The 27,841-nt window shown below is 46.1% G+C and overlaps 1 protein-coding gene across 1 annotated transcript in view; it reads right to left on the bottom strand.

Moving 5' to 3' along the window:
• The window catches only part of PRXL2A (peroxiredoxin like 2A), a 40,829-nt gene that overhangs the window by 5,162 nt on the left and 7,826 nt on the right, over positions 1-27,841 (bottom strand). Inside the window, exons 2-4 of the mRNA XM_063958769.1 lie at positions 21,315-21,492; positions 2,755-2,846; positions 685-825 (exon numbers count right to left, since the gene is read on the bottom strand). Coding sequence (XP_063814839.1) covers positions 685-825; positions 2,755-2,846; positions 21,315-21,492 — 411 coding nt within the window. The remainder of the gene's footprint in view (positions 1-684; positions 826-2,754; positions 2,847-21,314; positions 21,493-27,841) is intronic.

Below are 27,841 nucleotides of genomic sequence, written 5' to 3'. Positions count from 1 at the left end.
TCTTTGCCTCAAAACATATTCTTATCCAAAATACTGAATGCATATGTACTACCCCCTTCTACATTCCCTGTCCTCTAAAATGCTTATTTACTATTAAACCATTCCAGCAAGATTCACAGTACCTAGCCATAGAGGTTGTCCAACTATTCATTACCCCTCCCTCCCCCATCCCATCCCTCCTACATTGTCTGTCCTTGCCCATTAGTGCTTGTGGTAAATTAGCTAGACTGCATCTGATTGTATGATGATACAGCTCCAGTAAAACACCACACCCTGCACGCTGCCTGCTTTTAAATTGTTACACACTCTTCTCCTCCATCCACCAAAAAGCAGGATCTGCAGCGAACGCACCAAGCGCCACTGCCAAGTCTGCACAGTTGTGTGTCAGATTCACAGCTCAGAAACCAAAGTCAGTGATGAAGCACTCAATGGGGTGGCTGGTGTCCGGAGCACACTCACACTGTTGCACCACCCACACTGTGCCCCTGAAGGCAGATAAAGACTCAAAACATCATGTGTCCACGTTACACGCTTTTTTTAAAAGTCTAATAAGCTATTAAAGCTTACAGGAAACAAATCAGGGCAAACATGAGAAGCTTCAAATAAAACTTATATTAGTTACATAAATAAGTCACACACAGACAAAAAAAAAAAAGAAAGAAAACCGTAAACAATAATTTGTACCTTTTCATCAAGAAAAAGTTCTCCTTTAAAGTAAGGTTGAAAATCTTCAACTTCTGTACCAATGTTCTCCTTTACCACACCGTAGAGTGGAACACCCAACTGGTCCAGCTCAGGCCTGAGAGAAGACAGCCCTGAGGCCTCCTGAAATGCAAAAGGACAACTACTGTTATACCTGAGAAATTGTCACATTGTTCTTTACTATAAAGTACAAACTAGTTGTATCTGGTTTCAATTAATGGCAGATGTGTTCAGTAAAATACATTATTTTTTCTGGCAATGCAGGGTCTTGATTCCAGCAGTAGAGTCTACTAAGCTTGTCCAGGAGCTCACAATAGGCTTTTAAGTTAAGAATTTATTTAAATTACTTCTCCTTGCTTTTGCCGACATGCATCTTTGTTTACTGTACATAATCTAAGAATTTTAAAAGAATAATGCGTAATTCCTGTGGTAACAATACAGAACGGTTATAAAAAAAAAAAATGTGAATCTAGGAGTTATATCTGCTAATCATAAAACCCCCAAAGTTTTATTTCTCAATTTTTTATTTAACTATAAACCAAACTTTAAAACAGACAGCTTGTAATCTTAACCAAAATCTGATCAAGATCCACCACACTTTAATTGAGACCGCAGTAAAATATGACAAGATGATGACCAAATCTGAGGGAGGGTGTACTATGCAGTTATTGTCCAACCACAGAGCTGCAGCAGAGCTCATGGCCGCCCTGTGCTGGCCCCTCTCCCGAACATATGATGTCACATGAGGGAGCGAGGCAACTGGTTGGAAAGAGCATAAAGCTAAAGGATGCATACCTGGAGCAACCTTTGGAGGCAAGTCCAGGTATTATGCTAGTCAAATGCAGGTGGCGGGTGTAGGACAGCGACAGCACCACTCACACAGCCCTCCTTACTGCCCAGTCAGAAGGAGAGGAATCAAAATACATTTACAGTATTGTATAATGAGGGCATTCATTATGTACTGAATCAGGAATTTTCTTATGAGGGAAATACTATATTATTAAATTATTATGGGGGAAATTATTGTACAATTTTTTTATTAAAATAGCAATATTATTAATTAAATTCAAGGGGCAATTTTAATTGTTTAATGGTGTATTAAAAAAAATTTACGACAGGGAAAGCATTTATTATTTAATGGCTACATAAATGGTGGTCACATCCTAGAATAATAAATGCTTTTCCCATCATAAGAAAACAGCTGACCATCACTACAGCTGCAGCACATGTATGCACGTCATTCCTAATGAGCAGGCGTGCCTATATATTTTACATATATTTAAGCTTTACACTTTCAAAATGCTGTGGAGGTTGTTTGTGAGTGGAAAGATCAATCTAAAGCTCCTATAGTATCCCCACAATTGTAGCTTCTCATTGAATTCCTATACACAAGTAGCCTCTGCAGTGTATTACAACCTCAGTTTTCATCCAGAGCTGCGAGATAAACCATGGAGCTCTAGTAAAAACTGGCTGCATGGTGTAGCTTCTGGGGCTCCAGTGAGGTGGAGAACCCACTGAATAAGACTAAAAAACAACAACCCATAAAGATAGAGCCTGATTCCCCTATCCAATTGGTGGATCTGTAGTACACACGTTTTGCAATGAGTTTGCTTCTAATGTCTCTTCCCAGCATAAGTAACCATTCACTTCCAGTCCAGTCACCAATCACATGGGCATTAATGCAGTTACTAAAGTAGTTGTAGATGGTTCTGCTATATTTCATAGAAAAGGATTTCTTTAAGTCTATATCGATATATTTAATATTATTATTATATTATTAATAACATAAAGCATCCCAAATGTATGCAGATCTGTACAGAGAATACATGTCATTCTTATGCCATACCCGGGATTTGAGCCCATGTACTTGTGAAGCAGCAATGCTTACCACAAAGCTACAATGCTTCCTATTATACAAATGTAATTACTATTGAACTTGTCACGTAATGCATTAACAAAAATGACCTTTTGGGTCTGTAGTGCAATACTATGTAGGAAAAATTCACATATATGATAAGTGATATATTAAGTTTGCTTTTATTTGTAGTTTACCTCTCTGCACAGGAAACATCCAGGTCTCCGCACAGCCATAATTACAGCTCCATTCCTCTCCCATAGGTCTTTTGCTTTGAAAGTTCTTGATTCTGCAGAAAAAAATGCTCATAGAATTATAGGGGTATATGCAATTGCGGTCAAATTACAGGCTGGAATTCGACAGTTTTTAAATTTGACACAATTCGACAGTCAGACACCCTCCCGTCGGGACCCGAATTCGACATATTCAATAAAAAACGGATTCGACAGACCCGCTGTCGAAAAACGGACCAATTGAAGATAGTGTGCGTCCTGGATTCGACTTCATGGACGGTACAAAAGTGTGTAAAAAATCCTGAAAAAAAATGCGTGGGGTCCCCCCTCTTAAGCATAACCAGCATCGGGCTCTTTGAGCCAGTCTTGGTTGTAAAAATACGGGGGGGGGGGGGGAAATGACAGGGGATCCCCCGTATTTTCACAACCAGCACCGGGTTCTGCGTCCGGTCCTGGTGGCAAAAATACGGGGGACAAAAATCGTAGGGGTCCCCCGTATTTTTAACACCAGCACCGGGCTCCACTAGTCAGAGAGAGAATGCCACAGCCGGGGGACACTTTTATATCGGTCCCTGCGGCCGTGGCATTAAATCACTAACTAGTCACCCCTGGCCGGGGTACCCTGGAGGAGTGGGGACCCCTTAAATCAAGGGCCCCCCCCCTTCCAGCCACCCAAAGGCCAGGGGTGAAGCCCGAGACTGTCCCCCCCCCCCCATCCAAGGGCTGCGGATGGGAGGCTGATAGCCAAGTGACAAAAATAAAGAATGTTGTTTTTTGTAGCAGAACTACAAGTCCCAGCAAGCCTCCCCCGCAAGCTGGTACTTGGAGAAACACAAGAACCAGCATGCGGGGGGGAAACGGGCCCCCTGGTACCAGCCAGGGGTGACTAGTTAGTGATTTAATGCCACAGGGACCGATATAAAAAAGTGTCCCCCCGGCTGTTGCATTATCTCTCTGACTAGTGGAGCCCGGTGCTGGTGTTGAAAATACGGGGGACCCCTACGCTTTTTGTCCCCCGTATTTTTGGCACCAGGACCGGATGCAGAGCCCGGTGCTGGTTGTGAAAATACGGGGGATCCCCTGTCATTTTCCCCCCCGTATTTTTACAACCAGGACCGGCTCAAAGAGCCCGAGGCTGGTTATGCTTAGGAGGGGGGGACCCCACGCATTTTTTTTTTCAGGATTTTTAACCCATTCCCACTGAAAAACATGCTCTGATCTCTCCATATTATTTTGGTCAGTAAAAAAATAATAATATTCTTTTAAAAAAATATATAAATAATACTTGTGGCTCCTAATAGACAAACCAAGTACATAATCCCTTCTAATATAAAAATAAGAATTTACTCACCGGTAATTCTATTTCTCGTAGTCCGTAGTGGATGCTGGGAACTCCGTAAGGACCATGGGGAATAGCGGGCTCCGAAGGAGGCTGGGCACTCTAGAAAGATTTATGACTACCTGGTGTGCACTGGCTCCTCCCACTATGACCCTCCTCCAAGCCTCAGTTAGGACACTGTGCCCGGACGAGCTGACATAATAAGGAAGGATTTTAAATCCCGGGTAAGACTCATACCAGCCACACCAATCACACTGCACAACTCGTGATACTATATCCAGTTTGACAGTATGAAAAACAACTGAGCCTCTCAACAGATGGCTCAACAATAACCCTTTAGTTAACAATAACTATTTACAAGTATTGCAGACAATCCGCACTTGGGATGGACGCCCAGCATCCACTACGGACTACGAGAAATAGAATTACCGGTGAGTAAATTCTTATTTTCTCTGACGTCCTAGTGGATGCTGGGAACTCCGTAAGGACCATGGGGATTATACCAAAGCTCCCAAACGGGCGGGAGAGTGCGGATGACTCTGCAGCACCGAATGAGAGAACTCCAGGTCCTCCTCAGCCAGGGTATCAAATTTGTAGAATTTTGCAAACGTGTTTGCCCCTGACCAAGTAGCTGCTCGGCAAAGTTGTAAAGCCGAGACCCCTCGGGCAGCCGCCCAAGATGAGCCCACTTTCCTTGTGGAATGGGCATTTACAGATTTTGGCTGTGGCAGGCCTGCCACAGAATGTGCAAGCTGAATTGTACTACAAATCCAGCGAGCAATAGTCTGCTTAGAAGCAGAAGCACCCAGCTTGTTGGGTGCATACAGGATAAACAGCGAGTCAGATTTTCTGACTCCAGCCGTCCTGGAAACATATATTTTCAGGGCCCTGACAACGTCTAGCAACTTGGAGTCCTCCAAATCCTTAGTAGCCGCAGGCACCACAATAGGCTGGTTCAGGTGAAACGCTGACACCACCTTAGGTAGAAACTGGAAACGAGTCCTCAATTCTGCCCTATCCATATGGAAAATCAGATAAGGGCTTTTACATGATAAAGCCGCCAATTCTGACACTCGCCTGGCTGAAGCCAAGGCCAATAACATGACCACTTTCCACGTGAGATATTTTAGATCCACGGTTTTTAGTGGCTCAAACCAATGTGATTTTAAGAAACTCAACACCACGTTGAGATCCCAAGGTGCCACAGGGGGCACAAACGGGGGCTGAATATGCAGCACTCCTTTCACAAATGTCTGAACTTCAGGTACTGAAGCTAGTTCTTTTTGAAAGAAAAATCGACAGAGCCGAGATCTGTACTTTAATGGAGCCTAGCTTTAGGCCCATATTCACTCCTGCTTGCAGGAAATGCAGAAATCGACCCAGCTGAAATTCCTCTGTTGGGGCCTTTTTTGCCTCGCACCATGCAACATATTTCCGCCATATGCGGTGATAATGCTTTGCCGTAACATCTTTCCTGGCCTTAATAAGCGTAGGAATGACTTCTTCCGGAATACCCTTTTCCTTCAGGATCCGGAGTTCAACCGCCATGCCGTCAAACGCAGCCGCGGTAAGTCTTGGAACAGACAGGGCCCCTTCTGTAGCAGGTCCTGTCTGAGCGGTAGAGGCCACGGGTCCTCTGAGAGCATCTCTTGAAGTTCCGGGTACCACGCTCGTCTTGGCCAATCCGGAACCACGAGAATTGTGTTTACTCCTCGCTTTCTTATTATTCTCAATACCTTTGGTATGAGAGGCAGAGGAGGGAACACATAAACCGACTGGTACACCCACGGTGTCACTAGAGCGTCCACAGCTATCGCCTGAGGGTCCCTTGACCTGGCGCAATATCTTTTTAACTTTTTGTTGAGGCGGGACGCCATCATGTCCACCTGTGGTTTTTCCCAACAGTTTACCAGCATCTGGAAGACTTCTGGATGAAGTCCCCACTCTCCCGGGTGGAGGTCGTGTCTGCTGAGGAAGTCTGCTTCCCAGTTGTCCACTCCCGGAATGAACACTGCTGACAGTGCTAGTACATGATTCTCCGCCCATCGGAGAATTCTTGTGGCTTCTGCCATCGCCATCCTGCTTCTTGTGCCGCCCTGTCGATTTACATGGGCGACTGCCGTGATGTTGTCTGACTGGATCAGCACCGGCTGGTGTAGGAGCAGGGATTTTGCTTGACTTAGGGCATTGTAGATGGCCCTTAGTTCCAGAATATTTATGTGAAGGGAAGTCTCCTGACTCGACCATAGTCCTTGGAAGTTTCTTCCCTGTGTGACTGCCCCCCAGCCTCGAAGGCTGGCATCCGTGGTCACCAGGACCCAGTCCTGTATGCCGAACCTGCGGCCCTCTAGAAGATGGGCACTCTGCAGCCACCACAGTAGAGAGACACCCTGGTTCTTGGAGACAGGGTTATTAAGCGATGCATCTGAAGATGCGATCCGGACCACTGGTCCAACAGGTCCCACTGAAAGATTCTGGCATGGAACCTGCCGAAGGGAATTGCTTCGTAAGAAGCCACCATCTTTCCCAGGACCCGCGTGCAGCGATGCACTGATACCTGTTTTGGTTTCAGGAGGTCTCTGACTAGAGATGACAACTCCCTGGCTTTCTCCTCCGGGAGAAACACTTTTTTCTGGACTGTATCCAGAATCATACCCAGGAACAGTAGCCGTGTCGTCGGAACCAACTGTGACTTTGGGATATTCAGAATCCAGCCGTGCTGGTGCAGCACCTCCTGAGATAGTGCTACTCCCACCAACAACTGTTCCTTGGACCTCGCTTTTATTAGGAGATCGTCCAAGTACGGGATAATTAAAACTCCCTTTTTTCGAAGGAGTATCATCATTTCCGCCATAACCTTGGTAAATACCCTCGGTGCCGTGGAAAGTCCAAACGGCAGCGTCTGGAATTGGTAATGGCAATCCTGTACCACAAATCTGAGGTACTCCTGGTGAGGATGGTAAATGGGGACATGCAAGTAAGCATCCTTGATGTCCAGGGATACCATGTAATCCCCCTCGTCCAGGCTTGCAATAACCGCCCTGAGCGATTCCATCTTGAACTTGAATTTTTTTATGTATGTGTTCAAGGATTTCAAATTTAAAATGGGTCTCACCGAACCGTCCGGTTTCGGTACCACAAATAGTGTGGAATAGTAACCCCGGCCTTGTTGAAGTAGGGGTACCTTGATTATCACCTGCTGGGAATACAGCTTGTGAATTGCCGCTAGCACCGCCTCCCTGTCTGAGGGAGCAATCGGCAAGGCAGATTTTAGGAACCGGTGGGGTGGAGACGCCTCGAATTCCAGTTTGTCCCCCTGAGATACTATTTGAAGGATCCAGGGATCCACCTGTGAGCAAGCCCACTGATCGCTGAAATTCTTGAGGCGGCCCCCCACCGTACCTGGCTCCGCCTGTGGGGTCCCACCGTCATGCGGCGGACTTGGAAGAAGAAGCGGGGGAGGACTTTTGCTCCTGGGAACCTGCTGTTTGTTGCAGCCTTTTTCCCCTACCTCTGCCTCTGGACAGAAAAGACCCGCCTTTTCCACGCCTGTTTTTCTGGGTCCGAAAGGACTGAACCTGATAAAACGGCGCCTTCTTAGGCTGTGAGGGGACATGGGGTAAAAATGCTGACTTCCCAGACGTTGCTGTGGAAACTAGGTCCGAGAGACCATCCCCAAATAATTCCTCACCCTTATATGGCAACACTTCCATGTGCCTTTTAGAATCTGCATCTCCTGTCCACTGGCGAGTCCATAAGCCTCTCCTAGCAGAAATGGACAATGCACTTACTTTAGATGCCAGTCGGCAGATTTCCCTCTGTGCATCTCTCATATATAAGACTGAGTCTTTGATATGGTCTATGGTTAACAGGATCGTGTCTCTGTCTAATGTGTCAATATTTTCTGACAGTTTATCTGACCACGCAGCGGCAGCACTGCACATCCAAGCTGACGCAATAGCTGGCCTAAGTATAATGCCTGAGTGTGTATATAGTGTGTGTAGAAAGCCTCCTGCTTTCTATCAGCAGGTTCCTTGAGGGCAGCCGTATCTGGAGACGGTAGTGCCACCTTTTTAGACAAACGTGTGAGCGCTTTATCCACCTTAGGAGGTGTTTCCCAACGTGACCTATCCTCTGGCGGGAAAGGGAACACCATTAGTACCTTCTTAGGAATTACCAATTTTTTATCAGGGAAAGCCCACGCTTCTTCACACACTTCATTTAATTCATCTGATGGGGGAAAAACTACGGGTAGTTTTTTCTCCCCAAACACAATACCCTTTTTAGTGGTACCTGTATTTATATCAGAAATGTGTAACACCTCTTTCATTGCCTCAATCATGCAGTGAATGGCCTTAGTGGGCATCAGGTTAGACTCATCGTCGTCGACACTGGTGTCAGTATCAGTGTCGACATCTGGGTCTGCGGTCTGAGGTAGCGGGCGTTTTAGAGCCCCTGATGACCTGTGCGACGCCTGGACAGGCACGAGCTGAGAAGTCGGCTGTCCCACATTTGGCATGTCGTCAAATTTCTTATGTAAGGAGTCTATACGTGCACTCATTTCTTTCCATAAGCTCAACCACTCAGGTGTCTGCCCCGCAGGGGTGACATCCCTTCTAAAGACATCTGCTCCGTCTCCACATCATTATCCTCATCAAACATGTCGACACAGCTGTACCGACACACCGCACACACACAGGGAATGCTCCAACAGAGGACAGGACCCACAAAAGCCCTTTGGGGGGACAGAGTGAGAGTATGCCAGCACACACCAGAGCGCTATATAATGCAGGGACTAACTGAGTTATGTCCCCTATAGCTGCTTTTTCTATATAATTGTATACTGCGCCTAAATTTAGTGCCCCCCCTCTCTTTTTTACCCTTTTCTGTAGTGTAGACTGCAGGGGAGAGCCAGGGAGCTTCCTTCCAGCGGATCTGTGAAGGAGAAATGGCGCCAGTGTGCTGAGGGAGATAGCTCCGCCCCTTTTCCGCGGACTATTCTCCCGCTTTTTCCTATATTCTGGCAGGGGTATTTTCCACATATATAGCCTCTGGGGCTATATATTGTGGTATTTGACCGGAGTGTGAAGTGTGTGTGAGGAGCAATGGCGCACAGCTGCAGTGCTGTGCGCTACCTTGGTGAAGACTGATGTCTTCTGCCGCCGATTTTCCGGACCTCTTCTTGCTTCTGGCTCTGTAAGGGGGACGGGGGCGCGGCTCCGGGACCGAACACCAAGGACTGGGCCTGCGGTCGATCCCTCTGGAGCTAATGGTGTCCAGTAGCCTAAAAAGCCCAAGCTGGCTGCAAGCAGGCAGGTTCGCTTCTTCTCCCCTTAGTCCCTCGCTGCAGTGAGCCTGTTGCCAGCAGGTCTCACTGAAAATAAAAAACCTAATTTCTATCTTTCTTTCTAAAGGCTCAGGAGAGCCCCTAGTGTGCATCCAACCTCGGCCGGGCACAAAATCTAACGGAGGCTTGGAGGAGGGTCATAGTGGGAGGAGCCAGTGCACACCAGGTAGTCATAAATCTTTCTAGAGTGCCCAGCCTCCTTCGGAGCCCGCTATTCCCCATGGTCCTTACGGAGTTCCCAGCATCCACTAGGACGTCAGAGAAATAGATATGCTATTAGCAATAAAAAAAAAAAAAACACAAAAAAAACATGTTTTTAAAAAATTTTATTAGATCCCGCCAGCAAAATGAGGTGGACTGAAATTGACGAAAAGCACTGTTGTCGAATAGACATTCTTCACTTGAATATACTTTTGTTGAAAATCCGCATTTTTACCATTGCAGACATGTCGAATTTGACTACCGTCGAATTGCAAAAAGTAGAATTTGAAACGGACGTTTTTTTGTTGAAAAGTACTGTATTGCATTGTCGAATCATTTTTTTGTGTCGAAAATGCCCCGTTTTTCGACATTTGCGGCAATTCGACCGCAATTGCATATACCCCATAGTATTCAACTGTATGGCATATAAACATTTATTTTTATATTAAACAACATCGCTCATTTTGACCCTTCCTGAGTGACGTAATTTAATTTATCGCCAAGTGTGTATGCCGCCGCCGCACAATGTGCGGCCCCACGGGTTATTAACAACCCTCGCTGTAGAGCCGTACATGCAGCTCAATTTGGACTGTCATCCAAATACTGCATGCACAGCCTGGCGTCACTGAGCGATATGATTTGCATATCGCTCAGTATGTACGCACTGCCGCCAACAGCCCCGGCTTGGGAGGGGAAACACTAGGAGACGTCGCTCAAAGAGCATATCGCCTAGTGTGTACCCAGGGGTGTAGCAAGGGTGGCTCCTGGCGCCCAAAAAAAGTTAGAGGGCACGCTGCCACCCGCTACCCCCCTGCTGGCTGCCGTATAGCAGACAGAGGAGAAGCAGAGGGAGCGCACACTGAATCGTACTTGAAGACTAGGTAGGGAACAGGGCTGGCCAGAGGTGACAGCAGGAGACACTAATGGGCCCTACACACTGGCCGATATTTTGAAAGATATGAACGATCTCGTTCATAAATGAACGAGATCTCGTTCATATCTTTCAGTGTGGAGACTTAAGCGATGAACGATGCGCGTCCCCGCGCTCGTTCATCGCTGGTCTCCTGTCGGCTGTGCATGCAGGCCAATATGGACGATCTCGTCCATATTTGCCTGCACGTCTATGGAGCCGGGTGACGGGGGGAGTGAAGAAGCTTCACTCCCCCCGTCACTGCCCCCCCCCCCGCCACCGGGTCGCTCGTCGGCCGTATCGGCCGTCGGGCACCTCGGCCAGTGAGTAGGGCCCATAAGGGTTCTATTCATGAAGCAGTGAAAAGAGTGGAAAAGTGAGCCTGTGGAGAAGTTGCCCATGGCAACCAATCAGCTGCTCCATACAATTGTATAGTATGCAAATTCTAAATTTAACTTCAATGCTGATTGGTTGCCATGGGCAACTTCTCCACTGGCTCACTTCTCCACACTTTTTCACTGATTCATAAATAGACCCGACAGCCAGCACATGCTGGAGCTCTGCCTGCCCTCTTTATATGTCTCACTGTCTGCTTATAGCTGTGCAGCAGGGTTACTTCTGTCCTGCAGCACCACTCTCTGCCCCCCGCTGCTGCAGCAGCTCTCTTTCATGGAAGCTGCAGCACGTCTCTACTTCAGATGCTGCAGCAGCTCTCTCTGCCCTAGCTATCGCAGCATCTCTTTCTGCCCTGGCTTCTGCAGAACCTCTCTCTGCCCCGGCTGCTGTAGTACCTCTCTCTGAACCGAATACTATAGCATTTCCATCTACATTGATGCTGCAGCACCTCTCTCCCTCTGCCCCAGCTGCCAGCTGCTGCTACAGCACCTCTTTCTGCCCTGACTGCTGCAACACCTTTCTTTGCCCCAGCTGCAGCAGCACTTCTCTCGAACATTGATGCTGCAGCACCTCTCTCTGCCCCAGCTACTGCTGCAGCGCCTCTCTGCATTAGAAGCTCCAGCACATCACACTGCCCCTCAGGCTGCTGCAGAACCTCTCACTGCCCTGACTGCTGCAGCACCTTTCTTTGCCCCGGCTGCAGCAGCACTTCTCTCTACATTGATGCTGCAGCACCCCTCTCTGCCCCAGCTACTGCGGCAGCACCTCTCTCTGCCCTAGAAGCCCCAGCACATCACTCTGCCCCTCAGGCAATTCTGGGACATTAATTTTCATTGAAGCATAGTGAGATTATGAGAACTGGGATGGCAGTTCTAGGGTATTATTTTCATTGAGTCATTGGGGGATTATCATGTCAGGGGTGCAATTTTCATTGAGAGTTTAGGGGGGTTTCAGGTCTGTTAGTGGGGGAGTCACATATGGGGCATTATTTTCAGTAAGGCATTGGGTGATTATCAGCTGGGGGGATACATTTTGGGGCATTATTTCCATTCAGAGATTGGGGGAGGGGTTGTCAGGTCTGTGGGGGGGGGGGGGGGTTCACATTTGGAGCTTTATTTTCAATGAGGAATTGGGGGGGTTGTGAGGTCAGGTCAGTTGGGGTATATACTGTATAGCGTTTTTAATTATGTTGAATTAAACAAGTAAATAAGTTAAATACAGCTACTTCCATAGAGGCTCTACCTTGGTGTAATGTGTATAAGGGGCTCAACTATAGTGCAATGTGTATAAGGGGCTCTACTGTGTGGCATGACATGTATGTACAAAGGGTACTACTGTGTGGTGTAATGTGAATAACAGACACTACTCTACAGTGTAATGTGAATTGGTGCTATTCTGTGGCCACACACCTTCCCAATGAAGCCATGCCTCTATATTGTTGTTGCAAGCTGGGGGCACCCAAAGGAAACCTTTGCCCTGAGTTCCACATGGTCTAAAACCGGCCCTGGCACCAATTTAGGATTGTTAAATATTGTTTCTTTTCAAATGTAGCATGCCACCACATGTTGGCTAGGCCCCCAATTCAGTACAGGGGAGGGTAGGTGCCAAAACATACCCTTGCTCCGGGCACCATGTCGCCTAGCTACACCTCTGTGTGTACCCACCTATAGACGTATATTTTGTTTTACTATTTGTTTTCACTTCAATCCACTGAAGAGGATACCATACAAGACCAGTAATTAAAGAACAATCAAAAGCAACACTATCATGAAAAAACATAGGCTAGACTACATAACACAAATAACGTTAACTTGTATTAGAGTTGAATAACATAGTACATGATGGGGGAACGGGGGATGATTCCCTATGGGTCTCTAGGTAAGTGAAACCTAACACACGTGTGATCTCTGTTGTTAATCCAGTGGTTCCCAAACTTTTTGGAATCACGGCACCCTAGAGCATCAGATTTTTTTTCACGGCACCTCCAGGATATAAGCTTCTTATTGAGACATTTAGAAAGAAAATATTAAATAAAGTAAATTGTGTTTATGTGTCATCCATAAGTTAAATTGGGTGGTATTCATGTGACCGCCGGACAGCTGACCGACAGTCACATGACCTCCTCCGTGAGCCCGACGGCTCACTATCCCGATGGTCGGCATGCCGAACAACAGGGATTATTTCCACTCGTGGGTGTCCACGACACCCATAGAGTGGGAATAGAACCCGTGGCGACCGCAGGTCGCCACCGAGCCCGCAGCGTGGCGAGCGCAGCGAGCCCGCAAGGGGCTTGCTGCACTCGCCCCTCCCCGCCGGGATCCCGGCGTCGGTATGCTGCCGGGATCCCAGCGTGGGTAAGGTGAGCGGCGGTCAGGAGACCGCCGGTCACCAGTACTACACCCGTTAAATTGTGTGGTGAGGGACAGGATTTGCTTCTGTTTGTCCACATATTTTATGATTAGCAGCCACCAGCACTGGTTTTTCCTATTACACTGACCATAAATAATTCTAATTGGTCCTGGAATACCAATCTAAGATACCCCTGCAAATGTCCGAGGCACCCCATTGTGCCTACGCACACAGTTTGGTAAGCATTTATTTTTATTTTTTTAGATTTATTAATAAAGTTCTGATTTAATCTGTATGGTTTATAAAGAGTGCCTCAAAAAGGAGTTTTCACTAAATGAGCGCTTAAACGCAAAGCGAAAATAAGCATCACTAGTTTTATGGTTGCAGGAGCGGAGTTAGAGATCAGGCCACCCCTATGCACATTATTGGTCCCCCACCCCATCATGTCACTGCCCCTTTATGTCAAGGCCAAACCTTACCCCACCACCACCTCCTGCACCACAATTTGCAGCCCATTGTTCCACCCCCATCAGCTGCAAAATAAAAAAAAATAAAAAAGTTGTTAGAACAAAAAAGAAAAAAAAATATATATAACCTGGCTGGCAATTGTTAGGTACTGATACTTTTGAGTGAAAGGTCTTTTGTTTGTTGTTGTTCCTGTTGTTTTATTGAGACAATTAGAGTTTAGCCACACTGCACCAGTTGAAAAATGACAGGAGGTGATTGGCTGGGACTTTATCTCCATCCAAGGCTTAGTAAATAGACCCCCAAATTCCATACTCCGGACGATGACTTGCGTCTTGTATCCTCCTCCCCCTTAACATGTGCGGAATCCCCTATTACCTCCATGTAGTCCCCAGCAGCCCTACAAGTACCTTCAGTTTGGCCCACCTACTGTAGCCACATGGGGGACAATTTACTTTAGATCTCCCCTCAGCAGGTTTTACTCGGATCCAGTCTTGTGGTAAATTATCGCTATGAATTCTAAAAGGAATCTCAAATAGACATATGATTTCCCTGATGTTCTATGTTCCAAAGTACAAACAGAAATGGGCTTAGGTTGCATGTGCTGCCCTTCTCCTTGCCGACCTATTGAAGGTGTTTGCATCTCTCAGCTTAGTCTAGTTCCCAAAAACAGTCTTGGAAAAGTTTAGGCTGATAACAGAACCCACACAGGGGAGGTCAAGTGTAATGATTCACTCGACCCGGATCTGTGCAGGGTCGAGTATCAGTCATTTGGCTTTGGTGTGCGGTCTTGGTGAGGGGGCTTTGATGGCTAAGGTTGACACTGAGTTGGCTTCACGACTTATTCGTCTTGACATTTTTTACTTGTAGATTTTATCAAGTTTGCAGCAATGTTCAGCACTGTTATGCAACTTTTACCGATTTGGCGGTTTAAGTTGGTTTTTATGGTCTACTTAGATAGTACTGTAGGTGGTGTGCTGCCCCTTGGCCCCGGGCCTGGTGGGCTGAAGATCTTACAGCTAATCTGCTACTATCCAAATTTGGGCCCTCTTTTTGAAGAAATAGAATATTCAATTATAGAAACTTGGGTGCTGTTCAGGCTGTCAATAGCCAAAGGACTGTATTTGCTTTAAGTCTTATGCGTAGCATAGTGTTATGTTGTTTGCAAATGAATTTATCATAATGTGCCCAGATATCCCGGGTGTCAAAGCAATAGTCCCCATCTGAGCCTGTTAATTGCTCTTCCCAGCCAGATATCTTGGGTTCTGTCTGACTTAGATATTTTCTGAGGGTATACTCCAAAAGCAGAGACTCTCCCCTTTCAGTGGACACTGACAGCTTGTCTCTAATTTGCCCAGAACCAGAGATATCATCCTTCCAGCAGCTGGTCCCTGCTCCAGCTCCACATGCCTGGTATACAGTTTTATATACACTGCTCAAAAAAAATAAGATTTTACTTACCAGTAAATCTATTTCTCGTAGTCCGTAGTGGATGCTGGGGACTCCGTAAGGACCATGGGGAATAGACGGGCTCCGCAGGAGACAGGGCACTTTAAGAAAGAATTTGGATACTGGTGTGCTCTGGCTCCTCCCTCTATGTCCCTCCTCCAGACCTCAGTTAGAGAAACTGTGCCCGGAAGAGCTGACAGTACAAGGAAAGGATTTTGGAATCCAGGGTAAGACTCATACCAGGAAAAAGATGGAGGCTGCGCTGACAGAGGAAAGTACAATATAAATCACTATGGGGGTCATTCCTAGTTGTTCGCTCGTTATTTTTTTGTCGCAACGGAGCGAATAGTCGCTAATGCGCATGCGCAATGTCCGCAGTGCGACTGCGCCAAGTAAATTTGCTATGCTGTTAGGTATTTTACTCACGGCATTACGAGGTTTTTTCTTCGTTCTGGTGATCGTAATGTGATTGACAGGAAGTGGGTGTTTCTGAGCGGAAACTGGCCGTTTTATGGGAGTGTGTGAAAAAACGCTACAGTTTCTGGGAAAAACGCGGGAGTGGCTGGAGAAACGGAGGAGTGTCTGGGCGAACGCTGTGACGTCAAACCAGGAACGAAACTGACTGAACTGATCGCACTGGCAGAGTAAGTCTCGAGCTATTCAGAAACTGCACAGAGAAGTATTTTCGCAATATTGCGAATCTTTCGTTCGCAATTTTGATAAGCTAAGATTCACTCCCAGTAGGCGGCGGCTTAGCGTGTGCAAAGCTGCTAAAAGCAGCTTGCGAGCGAACAACTCGGAATGACCCCCTATATGTGTAATTTAAAAAATGTATTAAAAAAACAATAATTCTTTAAAAAAACAGTACTTCTGTGCAAGATAATATACCAAGTATATGCAAGAAAATGGATTTTACCAATTTTATGCAAAAATTGGAATTTACCCAAGATATTGGTACAGGATTGATGATTTGTATTCTCTAGGATCCGTTCCACATTTTGCCCATAAGTATTACATCCAGTTATAATCCACTATGGAGAGTCCCTTTTAGATGGTGATGAAGAGAGTCCATGGATAAGTTCCATATGCCGCTAGAGGATTAGTGCAGTGTCCCATAAATGGTAAGTACCTCATGCAATGCGGAAAAAAGCTGGTACCTCTCTCAGACTCCTCTGGATAGCTGGTCAACGGTTTGGGCTGGTTCGGGTCCAATTCAAGAATTTCCTGTTCCAACGGGAAAGTATCTGACTCGTTTCGCTGCATAGACCTTGCAGCTTTTTCAAAGGTGTACTCTGCTGTCTGGGTTTTGGCTTTATATACCCTAGACAAAATGGTGGCTTAATTGGCATCTGGATGCACATTTCCTGTTTAGCTCTAACATATCTCTTTCTAATCATTAAAACAACAAAAATGTCTACAGGAGACAGACCTACTTGAATAAAAGAACTTCTAGTGATGTAAAACTTTTATTTCAACTGCTTTTGCATACTTTTCATTTCCTTAGAATTTTAACATGGAATACATTGGTCCAATCAGAGGATTTGTCTATTACTAAAAAAAATAGACAAATCCTCTGATTGGACCAATGCGCCACTGCGGTGATGTTGTCTGACTGAATCAGCACAGATTGGTCGCGAAGCAGGGTCTCCGCTTGACTTAGGGCGTTGTATATGGCCCTTCGTTCCAGGATATTGATGTGAAGGCAAGTCTCCTGACTTGACCACAGACCTTGGAAATTTCTTCCCTGTGTGACTGCCCCCCACCCTCGGAGGCTTGCATCCGTGGTCACCAGGACCCAGTCCTGAATGCAGAATCTGCGGCCCTCGAGAAGGTGAGCACTCTGCAGCCACCACAGGAGAGACATCCTGGCCCTGGGGATAGGGTGATCAGCCGATGCATCTGTAGATGTGATCCGGACCACTTGTCCAACAGATTCCATTGAAAGGTCCTCGCATGGAACCTGCCAAAGGGAATGGCCTCGTATGATGCCACCATCTTTCCCAGGACTCGCGTGCAGTGATGCACAGACACCTGTTTTGGTTTTAATAGGTCTCTGACCAGTGTCATGAGCTCCTGAGCCTTCTCCATCGGGAGATAAACCCTCTTCTGGTCTGTGTCCAGAATCATGCCCAGGAAGGGCAGACGAGTCGTAGGAAGCAACTGCGACTTTGGAATATTTAGAATCCAGACGTGCTGTTGTAACACTTCCCGAGAGCGTGCTACGCTGATCAGCAACTGCTCTCTGGACCCTGCCTTTATGAGGAGATCGTCCAAGTATGGGATAATTGTGACCCCTTGCTTTCGCAGGAGCACATCATTTCCGCCATTACCTTGGTAAATATTCTCTGTGCCGTGGAGAGACCAAACGGCAACGTCTGGAATTGGTAATGACAATCCTGTACCACAAATCTGAGGTACGCCTGATGAGGTGGATAAATGGGGACATGAAGGTATGCATCCTTTATGTCCAGAGACACCATAAAATCCCCCCCTTCCAGGCTTGCGATGACCGCTCTGAGCGATTCCATCTTGAACTTGAACCTTTTCAGGTATATGTTCAGGGATTTTAAATTCAATATGGGTGTGACCGAACCGTCCGGTTTCGGTACCACAAACATGGTCGAATAATAACCCTTTCCTTGTTGAAGGAGGGGAACCTTGACCACCACCTGGAGGCCACACACACTACGGAGCCTCATTTTGACTTGTTTTAAGGACATTACATCAAAGTTGGATCAGCCTGTAGTGTGTTTTTCCACTTTAATTTTGAGGGTGACTCCAAATCCAGACCTCCATGGGTTAATAAATTTGATTTCCATTGATAATTTGTGTGTGATTTTGTTGTCAGCACATTCAAATATGTAAAGAACAAAGTATTTAATAAGAATATTTCATTCATTCAGATCTAGGATGTGTTATTTTAGTGTTCCCTTTATTTTTTTGAGCAGTGTATTTCGTCTGTGGATTGCTCTGGCTCCTGAACTCTGATCTCAAAGTTCCCAGTACCACCTGAAAGGTGGGACTCTAAGTTTTTCTATCCCATTGAAAGCTAAGAAATCTATTTCCAGGAACTGGAATTATCAGCAGTCAAGCAAGCTGCTCTCCCACTAGAAAATTATGAATATTAAGCCCACTCCCCTATCCAACCCTCCCCTGCATATTAAATACCCCCTAGCACCCTGGAAGTCATGTATCGCGGCCCCTTCATTCAGCTCAATGCTCCCGTCTAAAGGTTTAGTGTTCTCCGTCTCGCCCCATCTCCCACCATCTGTGCAGTAATGGAGTAATTAGCAGAAATTACTCCTCCAAGACCTACATGTTGAGCTGAATATAGAACACTCTCTACTGCCGACGGGACATCAAAGCTACAGCTGATAGCAACCCCCACCCCTACTGCTGGAGGATAGGTAGGGACCCCAGTTCATTGCTTTTCCCAGGGGCCTACACTACTGTTAAGACGAAAGACTTGCTGGGAAAACCATTGTCCCTTCAACCATTAGGACCTACTCAGCGTCTTGGTAATAGTGACAACTCATCCTGAACAGAAACAAAATGGCTAGTGAGGATTTGTGTCAGCTAGTTTTAAGTTTTGTTTGGGGTCATTAACATATGGGTCGTTCTAAGACATCAATGTCTTTAGCTCTTTCCAGAATAGCTTATTTATCTAAGCTTTAAGTGCCCCCTGATCTCAAAAAGTCCTTTTTGTCATTTAAAGCTTTACAGGGATGGGCTAGGGAATCTCTGTTTTTGGCTCACTCATGGCAACCCATCATTAAAGAGTTGCTTAATTCACTTGTGAACATGGTTGCTTCTGTGGCTTCTGATGAGTTTTAAGTACTGTAGCTTTCTTTAGATTGGCATATTCATAAAAAAAAAAAAAAAAATATTGGTGCCTTTCTCATATGAGCTTATTGCTTCCGACAAAAGGGTCCTCGTCCTCTGGTTTGCTTTTTCAGTATATCTTGTTTAAAACCTCTTTGGTGATATGAAAAATACATTGTTCAAAGTTAAATCAGCTGGGTAAAGGGCTTTGATTTTCTTTGAAACCTTCTTCATCTCAGTTAATTTGACTTGTTTAATTATGCTTTATGTATTTGAGTGCTCTTCCTTGGTGCATTCAGATGCGCAGTGTCCCACTAAGTTTCGTTTCAGTGTCGCATAGTGTTTAAGAATTGTTTGATGGCATTTGGTCTGTCCCCAAAATAGGCACAGCGAGTTGTGCAGCAGCTGCTGATTGTCCTGTGCATTCCATTCATACTTTACGGCATTGGAAATCTGTTGCTTTTAAGTCTTATATTCGTGTTTTTCCTCTCTGTCAAATGAAAAAGCCTTGCCAGCCCACCTAATGGAGTGTAAAGTTCTTTCCTGTACTTCCTTCAAAAATACTAAAAATAAGATTGGAGGGTTTGAGGTTTTCACCTTCACTTGGCTCACTCTTTCATTTCCCTTGTTAGGTTTTTCTTCTACATTCCCTGTGCTTCTAGTTCAGTTGTGTCATTGTTTGTTCATGTGGGGTTTTTTTTTTTTTACAGAAAAGCCCCCATGATACAAGACAGTCTGGATTCCGGGCAGAATACAATGTTCATGCAAAAGGTTTTATGTGGGGTTGTTTTCAGTCAGGCAGTTAGGTTTTCCCGGTATGAGGTGGCTTGATGTCTGAGAGAATGTTAAGATGTACCAGCCAATCAGCTCCTTGCTGACTGTCAGGCTGGGTTTGAAAAATGACAGGTCCTGGTTGGCTGGTATCTCTCTCCAAGTTTTGAGGTTGATGTATCAATCAGTGAAAAGAGTGGAGAAGACGACCAGTGGAGAAATTACCCGAAGCAACCTATCAGCATTTATCAAGTACACTCTATAAATTATAATTAGATGCTGATTTGCTGCTAGGGGAAACGTCTGCACTGTAATCAGCGCTTAATACATCAACCCCAATGCAGTATACCCCTATGCCTCCTAAATGTGGACAACCCCTCATTTCTGTTTCTCAAAAGTAGCTGCAAAGGACTATTTTGTGCCTCCATATGGTAAATTGGTAAAAACATTGACTGGGTAAATAAAAAAAAAAGGTTTACAAACGATGCACATTAAGTACAATCTGAATGTATAGTACACAGGGATCTATGTAAAGATGTGTCCACATAAATCTATCCTCCTGGTACCATGCCATGACTTGGTAGCGCCAAGCATCTTTTCATGCAACTTTTTCCATTAAAATGCATCTTTTTCATACCACTGTGCAAATAGGATGCACAAGCAGATTATGCTGATTAAAATTATATGTGGCATGCATATATTCTGTGTGCAGCTGTATTTGCATATGAAATGGTACGAAATTTTCAACACTAACAGAGTTGCACAGCACCTGTCAGCTCACTTACACCATGCATCTCCTACTGTTTGGTGTATTTAGTCAAGATGTATGAGGACACATCTGTACTTGGAGGGGCATAAAGTGGATAAAGTACCAACCAACCGATTCCAATCGGCCATTTTTCAAATACAACCTGTGATACCCCTTTCACACCGCAAAAATAACCCAGCATTGACCCGGTATATTGCCGGGTCAACACGGGTCGCTTGACCCAGTAATTCAACCTGGAAATAAAGCAGTGTTATTCCTGGGTTAAATAACGGGTCAAGTGAAGTGTGAACGGGTTGCCGGGTCGATGCGACGCAACACCAGTTCACTGCATTAGAAGAGGTGGCGCGGAGATGATCTCATCTCCCAGCGTCGCCACTGCACCCACCCCAGATAGCAACTCGTCCTGGGGTCGAAGTGGCAGTGTGTAAAGGTCAATGCCGGGTCCAACTAGGGAAGGACCTGTTTCCAATTCCCAGGTGGGACCCGGCATTGCGATGTGAAAGTGGTATAACATGGCAGTTAGGAACTGATTGGCTGGTACTTAATTTCTGTCCACTTTATCTCTCTTCTTAGCACAAAGACTCCATAAACACATAAGTGATAACTCCTCCCCCCCCAAAAAAATAAATAAATCTGTAACTCATCAAGAATCCAGTGGCTCGTAATCATCAAAATTAACTGTAAGTTTAAAAAGAAACCTTATTACCATCTGATATGGTCTTCAGTTCAGTCTCTCCTAAATATTCCAAAGTAGCTTGCTCAGTTTTAGTTAGGAAATAGTCTGTGTTTGCTAGAAGTATCCCGGCTACTGCTGCACCGAGAGCACCAATGCTGATGGACCACAATCCCATGGCGAAGATATCAGACTCCAGCCCGACCCACATCTGAAACACACAATGTGGGAAAAGAAAGAGGTTATTGTATGTGGATAATATTTTATCATTACATTTATTTATACGGCAGACATTAGAACAATACAGGGAACACAGATCTTAAGATTACAGTAACTGAAAAGCTAACAGAGCACAAGTAACAATCAGCACCATAATTCTCAGAACACTATACAGCCGATATGCAAGGACACAAATTAAAAGAAAAAAAAAAGTAACGAGCGAGAGGAGAATGGGGTATACACACTTACTGAGTAGCTGAAATTGAAGTATGAGAGAAGAGGGTTGTAAGAATACGAGGGAAGAGGGCCCTGCTCCAAGGAGCTCACAATATTTGGGGTTGGGGGAGACAGACATGTGACATGAGGTTCAAGCAAGCAGAAGGTGGCCTGATGGCATTGATGGCCAATGCATAAGGAATGGGGTTGGGAGTGTGGCCTCAAGACTAGGTGATGCGGAAGGGTGCACTTTGATGAGCAGGTGGGTTTTCAGTGGCTGTTTGAAGCTTTGCAAAGACAGGGAGAGTCTAATAAAGCGAGAGAGATCATTCCAGTGAAGGGGGGCAGCGCAGGCAAAATCTAGGATTCGCACATGCAATGCAGTGACCAGGGTAGAGGAAAGGCAGTCATTGGCCGACCGGAGAGAGCAGGAGGGAGTATGTAGGAAGATGAAGTTGGAGATGTAGGAAGCAGTGGCGTTAGAGAAGGCCTTGTACGTGAGGGTGAGGAGTTAGAAGAGGATTCTGTAAGGAAATGGGAGCCGGTGCAGGTTTTGTCAAAGGAGAGTGACAGATGTGGAGAGGCAAGAGAGGAAGATAAGTCTGACTGTGGAGTGGAGAACAGATCAGAGTGGAGCGAGATGGGAGCGTGGGAGGCCAGTGAGGAGAATGTTGCAATAGTCAAGCCGTGAGATGACCAGTGAATGGATAATAAGTTTAGTCACACTCAGAGAGCAGTGATCGCGCGGAGCCTCACATTTAAAGATTGGGGTCCTACTGGTCTTTTTCTGGGACCCATCGGAATGAAGGTTCGTATTAATCTTAATCTTGTTTGGACACTACAAAAGTGTTGCAAGGCGGGGGGATGGGGTGACAGTGCTGCTGAGCTGTGTAGCATGCAGGACACCCTGTAACAGAGGTGTAACTAGACATTTTGGTGCCCTTAGGCAGAAAGAGAATTGGTGTTCCACCTCCCAGACTGCAAAATTTTAGGGTCGTGGCTTCATGGGGACGGGGCGTGACCACATAATAGTGCCAATTCACATTACACCACACAGTAGTGCCACTTACACACATTGCACCAGATAGAACCTCCTATGCACATTGCGCCAGACACAGCACGTTATATAGTGTTCCTTCTAGGCTGTTTCAGCAGGGTGCTACACCCTGCCCATTTTTGAAATGTGAAAAAGCACCCTGCCCTTTTTCAGTGCACCCTGCAGGACCATAAATCGCCCCCTTGTATACAGAATGCAACAGTCAGAGTGCATGTTACAATGTTGTCGTCCACTCCTTGCCCACCTCTGAAATTGGAACACAATTTCTATCCTTTAGCCAACTGGATGGCAGAGGAGGCACTGTAAATAACACAGCACTCTGATCAAGAGGGAAAGAACAGGGTAAGCAGTGAGCATGTACTGCTTACAGTATTTCCCTAGTAGAAAAGACTTATTTTTTCCTATCTATTTTAACCCATTGTTTAACTTTTCTGTTTTATAACACATAGAAGACTGGACATATACAGTATGTTTCTCGGTACAGATGTTAGGTGTCTTATATATGTATGCATGGGTATATGATTTACTAAGGGCAAAATGTATGTACAAAAACTATAAACATATGCGCTATGCTTTGTGCGCAAAGCGTCTCATCAAAAATGTGCCCTTCAAAATAAAAATGTGCCCTCTTCAATGCTCAGCACCCTGCCCTAAAAAAAATCCTAGAGTGAACACTACGTTATACACATTGCGCCAGACAGAGCACGTTATACACATTGCGCCAGACAGAGCACGTTATACACATTGCGCCAGACAGAGCACGTTATACACATTGCGCCAGACAGAGCACGTTATACACATTGCGCCAGGTACAGCGCGTTATACACGTTGCACCAGGTACAGCGCGTTATACACGTTGCACCAGGTACAGCGCGTTATACACGTTGCACCAGGTACAGCGCGTTATACACGTTGCACCAGGTACAGCGCGTTATACACGTTGCACCTGGTACAGCGCGTTATACACGTTGCACCAGGTTCAGCGCGTTATACACATTGCACCAGGTACAGCGCATTATACACATTGCACCAGGTGACCACTTAGACACATTGTAGCCACCATCTCAGACCCCCAGTTGTCGTCCCCAGACAGTGATTGCGGGTGTCAGCGGGGGAGGGTGGTGTCCACAGTGATTGTGTGGGAAGGGGGTGTCCATAGTCATCGCATGTGTCAGTGGAGGGGGTGATCGCGGGTGTCAGCGAGGGAAGGGGGTGCCCACAGTCATCACAGTTGTCAGTGGGGGTGCCGAGGGGAGGAGTGATGACTGACATATAGTGCAGCAGCTCTGGTCCTCTTCCTGCTCTGGTGCGGCAGCGATGGCCACTGATCCCAGTGTGACAGATGTAAGAGCCCGCTCTAAACCCCCCACCCAGCACATATAAAGCAACCAGCTCTCACCTCTCCCCCCGCACAACACACAAACAGTCACCGGCGCTCACTCCCCCATTCCCCGCAGCACATACATAGGAACTAGCTCTCAGCCCTGACATCCCCTGCCGGAAGAGCACATATACCATATACCACCAGCGCTCCCCTGCAACACATACACATACCTGCCATCCTCACTGGGAGTCTTGCATACTGTTCCAGGGAGCAGCGTGATCATTGCGAGACCCTGTGAACAAAGCCACTGCACGTGAACAGGTGAGGAGCGGTAAGGCTCCACCTCCACTATTTAAATCCAGGATACAACAATCGCTCTGATTTGCTGCTGCGGAGCGCATCCCCGGGGAACCTCCCATTTTTGAAAAGTGAGTCACCGGACTATAACAGTGTGTAAAATACGCTCTATACTGTAGCGCGTTTTTGTGATCACTGGAGAGGAAAGGCCTGATGAAAGCGATGTTGCGTAGCTGGAACCAACATGATTGAGCCAGAGATTGACATCCAAGCAGCGGAGTTGGAGAAAGGGGAAGATGATTGTGTTGTCAACAGTGATAGAGATATTAGGAGACTCGGAATGGGGGAAAGATGATGAGTTCCGTTTTGTCCATGTTAAGCTACAGGGAGTGCTCAGACATCTAGGAGGAGATGGTGGAGAAACAGCTGGATACCAGAGAGAGGATGGGGGGGGGGGGGGGAGAGAATTCATGCATAGAGGTGATACTGACAATCGAAGAAGCTTATGAGCACACCCATGGCGGAAGTGTACAGGGAGAAGAGAAGGAGGCCAAGAACAGAACTCTGGGGGACATAGACAGGGAGGTTGGAATAGGGTGAGGTGGAACCGGTAGCAGAGACCGAGAACAAGCTGTTAGTGAGGAAAGGATGATCCACAATGTGAAAGGCTGCAGATAGGGCCCAGGAGGATGAGCAGAGAAAAGTGACTCTTTGATTTGACCAAAAGCAGGTCATTGGTGACTTTGACATGGGTAGTTTCGGCAGAGTGGTGAAAGCCAGTAGTTTGGAGGTGAATGGGAGAAGAGAGATGGTGCGGCAGTGAGGTAGCCTCAGGGTTATTAATTTTTTTGTTTTTTAAGAATAGGTGGGATGAGAGGGAAAGATTACCAGTGGAGAGTGGTAGGTTGAAAAGATTAGCAAGGTAGGAGCAGGCAGTGGGGGAAAGGAAGCAGAGGAGGTAGGAAGGTAAAAGGTAGGTGTGGGGGGGAGGGGGGGGGGGGGGGGGAGTATAAGATGAGGGAGTAAACTTCCTTGTCTGTGGTGGGTAAAAGGAACACAAGGTGGGATGGCTGGAGGTAGAGAATAGTGGGGGCGGCGGGGCTAATGAGGTACAACAGGAGTCGATTTCATAACGGATTGCTTAAATTTTGGAGGAGAAGGAGGATTTCAGTGGCAGTGAGGAAGGATTGGAGGGGAGGGGGGCGAAGGAGAGTGTTGAAAGTATCTAAGAGGTTCCAGGGAGTGGAGGACTGAGAAGAGATGAGTGATTGGAAAAAGGAATGCTTGGCGAGGGAGAGTGGGGAGCTGTATGAAAAGAAAATAAACTTGAAATGGAGGAAGTCCAGAGAGCAAGATTTCCTCCAGATGCACACGGCAATGCATGAGCATTTTTGCAGGAACCGGGTCAGTTTGGAGTGCCAGGGTTTGGGTCAGTACATGGTAGATAGAGGAGAGAGAAAAAAAAAAAAAAAGTAGAGGGAGGATAGGACAGTGGGGTCAAGAGACTGCGTCTGGTGACGATGGGTCTGGGCATGGGGAGGAGAGGTGGAGATGCGAGGGTATTTTTTTTTTTTTTAACAAGCTGCAAATGTGCAGTAGCCCAGAGGATCTATCATCAATTAGCTCAATAAGAGTAGTATGCTACAAAGTTCTAGTTGGAGCTTGGTCTGGCATCCACTCTGACCTTACTTACTTAATCTCCCAATGCTGCTCTACTCAGTTTTGCTATTTAGCCATGCTAAAAGTGCTGCAGGGCATACTGGGATGTTTAGTTTAAAATCAGCTTGAGCTTTTTGCCCTCTCCAAATGATCTAGGAACAAAAACGAGTCTGCACAATTCTCCCTTTCAGAGTGTAAAAACTTTTGCACAGTTGCCTATTCTATAGGATTAGTTGCATCTGTGCAGAATTAGACACATGGGACCCAATTCAGCATGGGTTGTAGCTGTGTGGTTTTACACCGACATGTGGGGGATGCCCAGTACAGGCAAGTCCACCCTACATTCCGAGTCCCCCACCCCCGCTAACATCCCATGATAAGGGTAGCCCCTGCACGTAGGCAAGCGGAGGGCCGCCATCATTTGGGTTGCAGCGGATACACGTGACAACATCGCAAACGGTCCAAACACGCCTACATTGTCCGGACCATGCCCCCAAAACTGCAACACCACATCGACGTCCACTCTCGCCCTGTGAATGGCTCTGTCAATCCCTCAGAAGCGTTCGCATATGCCGTGGCATCTCAGTGTGCGCACATGCGCAGTGCGGCTTCTGCATGTGTGCACACTGCAGAAGGGCTTCAGCATGTGAATGCATCGTAGATGCGTTCTATGCGGATTTGGGTCCATGGGGAATATGTAGTAGCCCAACCTGGTTTTGCCTTGTAAATGAATGCCGCTTTAAAAATATGGCAGACTCACAGAAATTCCCAAACAGCCTGTACAATGCAAGTTATTACATATTGCTATTGACCTTGGTATAACAAGATTGTTTCTAAAAGCTATCTTTATTTCTGGATCCACGTTTCTTCCCACCTACAAATAACGTAAATTCTTTTTATAAAAACAAAATTATTTTGCTCATCTCCAAGGACTAGCTAAGACCAGTTGCCAACAAATGTTGTTAGAATTTGCCCAGATGAAACACTACATGAACAAACAATCCTGTTGTTCACATGAACATCACTAGAAATTATTGCCAAGTCCCAAACTCTGGATAAGGGTGAACTTTCTGTTTGTCTGAACAGTAGCCATGTGGCACAGTATCATTTTGGAGGTGGTTTATCTGCATCATTGCGTGAGAAAATTCTTACAAAATGCTCATTAACCGCTTGTCTGAACGAGCCCTAAACAGAGTAAAGGAAGCAGTGAAGCAGCCTGTCCTAACATCTCCGATTAATTAATGCCCAGCAGCTTATTCCACATGAATAAATTCTGCAATATGCGGCTTAACAGGTGTGAACTATTGGAAAACAATAAGACGTTATAATAAATAACACACTGTTGGCTAAGAAAACAATATTCCATACACAAAAGTAAAACCTGTCAACAATGGGATCAAAAGGAACATGATACTAAATAATTACTGGATTTACAAGCTTTAAAAGACTTAATGGTAAACATTATAACAACAATGCTTTGCCTCAATAAAGGTAACGTATAAAACCTGAAGTAAAAGTGGCTTTATGTTAAACAGCTATTAACGTGTGGGTGGCACTTGATACGCCGGTTGTCGGGATCCTGGCGCGCAGCATACCGGCACCGGAATCCCGACAGCCGACATCTATTTTACCTCTTGGGGTGTCCACAATACCTGTGGAGGGAGAATAAATAGCGTGGCACGCCACTGTACCCGCAGCGTGGCGAGCGCAGCGAGCCCACAATGGGCTCGTTTCCGCTCGCCCCGCTGTCAGTATACTGGCGGTCAGGATCCCGGCGCCAGTATGCAG

Source organism: Pseudophryne corroboree, chromosome 3 (genome assembly GCF_028390025.1).
Source record: "Pseudophryne corroboree isolate aPseCor3 chromosome 3, aPseCor3.hap2, whole genome shotgun sequence".
Taxonomy (NCBI): Eukaryota; Metazoa; Chordata; class Amphibia; order Anura; family Myobatrachidae; genus Pseudophryne; species Pseudophryne corroboree.
Note: the sequence above shows the minus strand (reverse complement) of the source record. Positions and strands in the feature narration are given on the sequence as shown.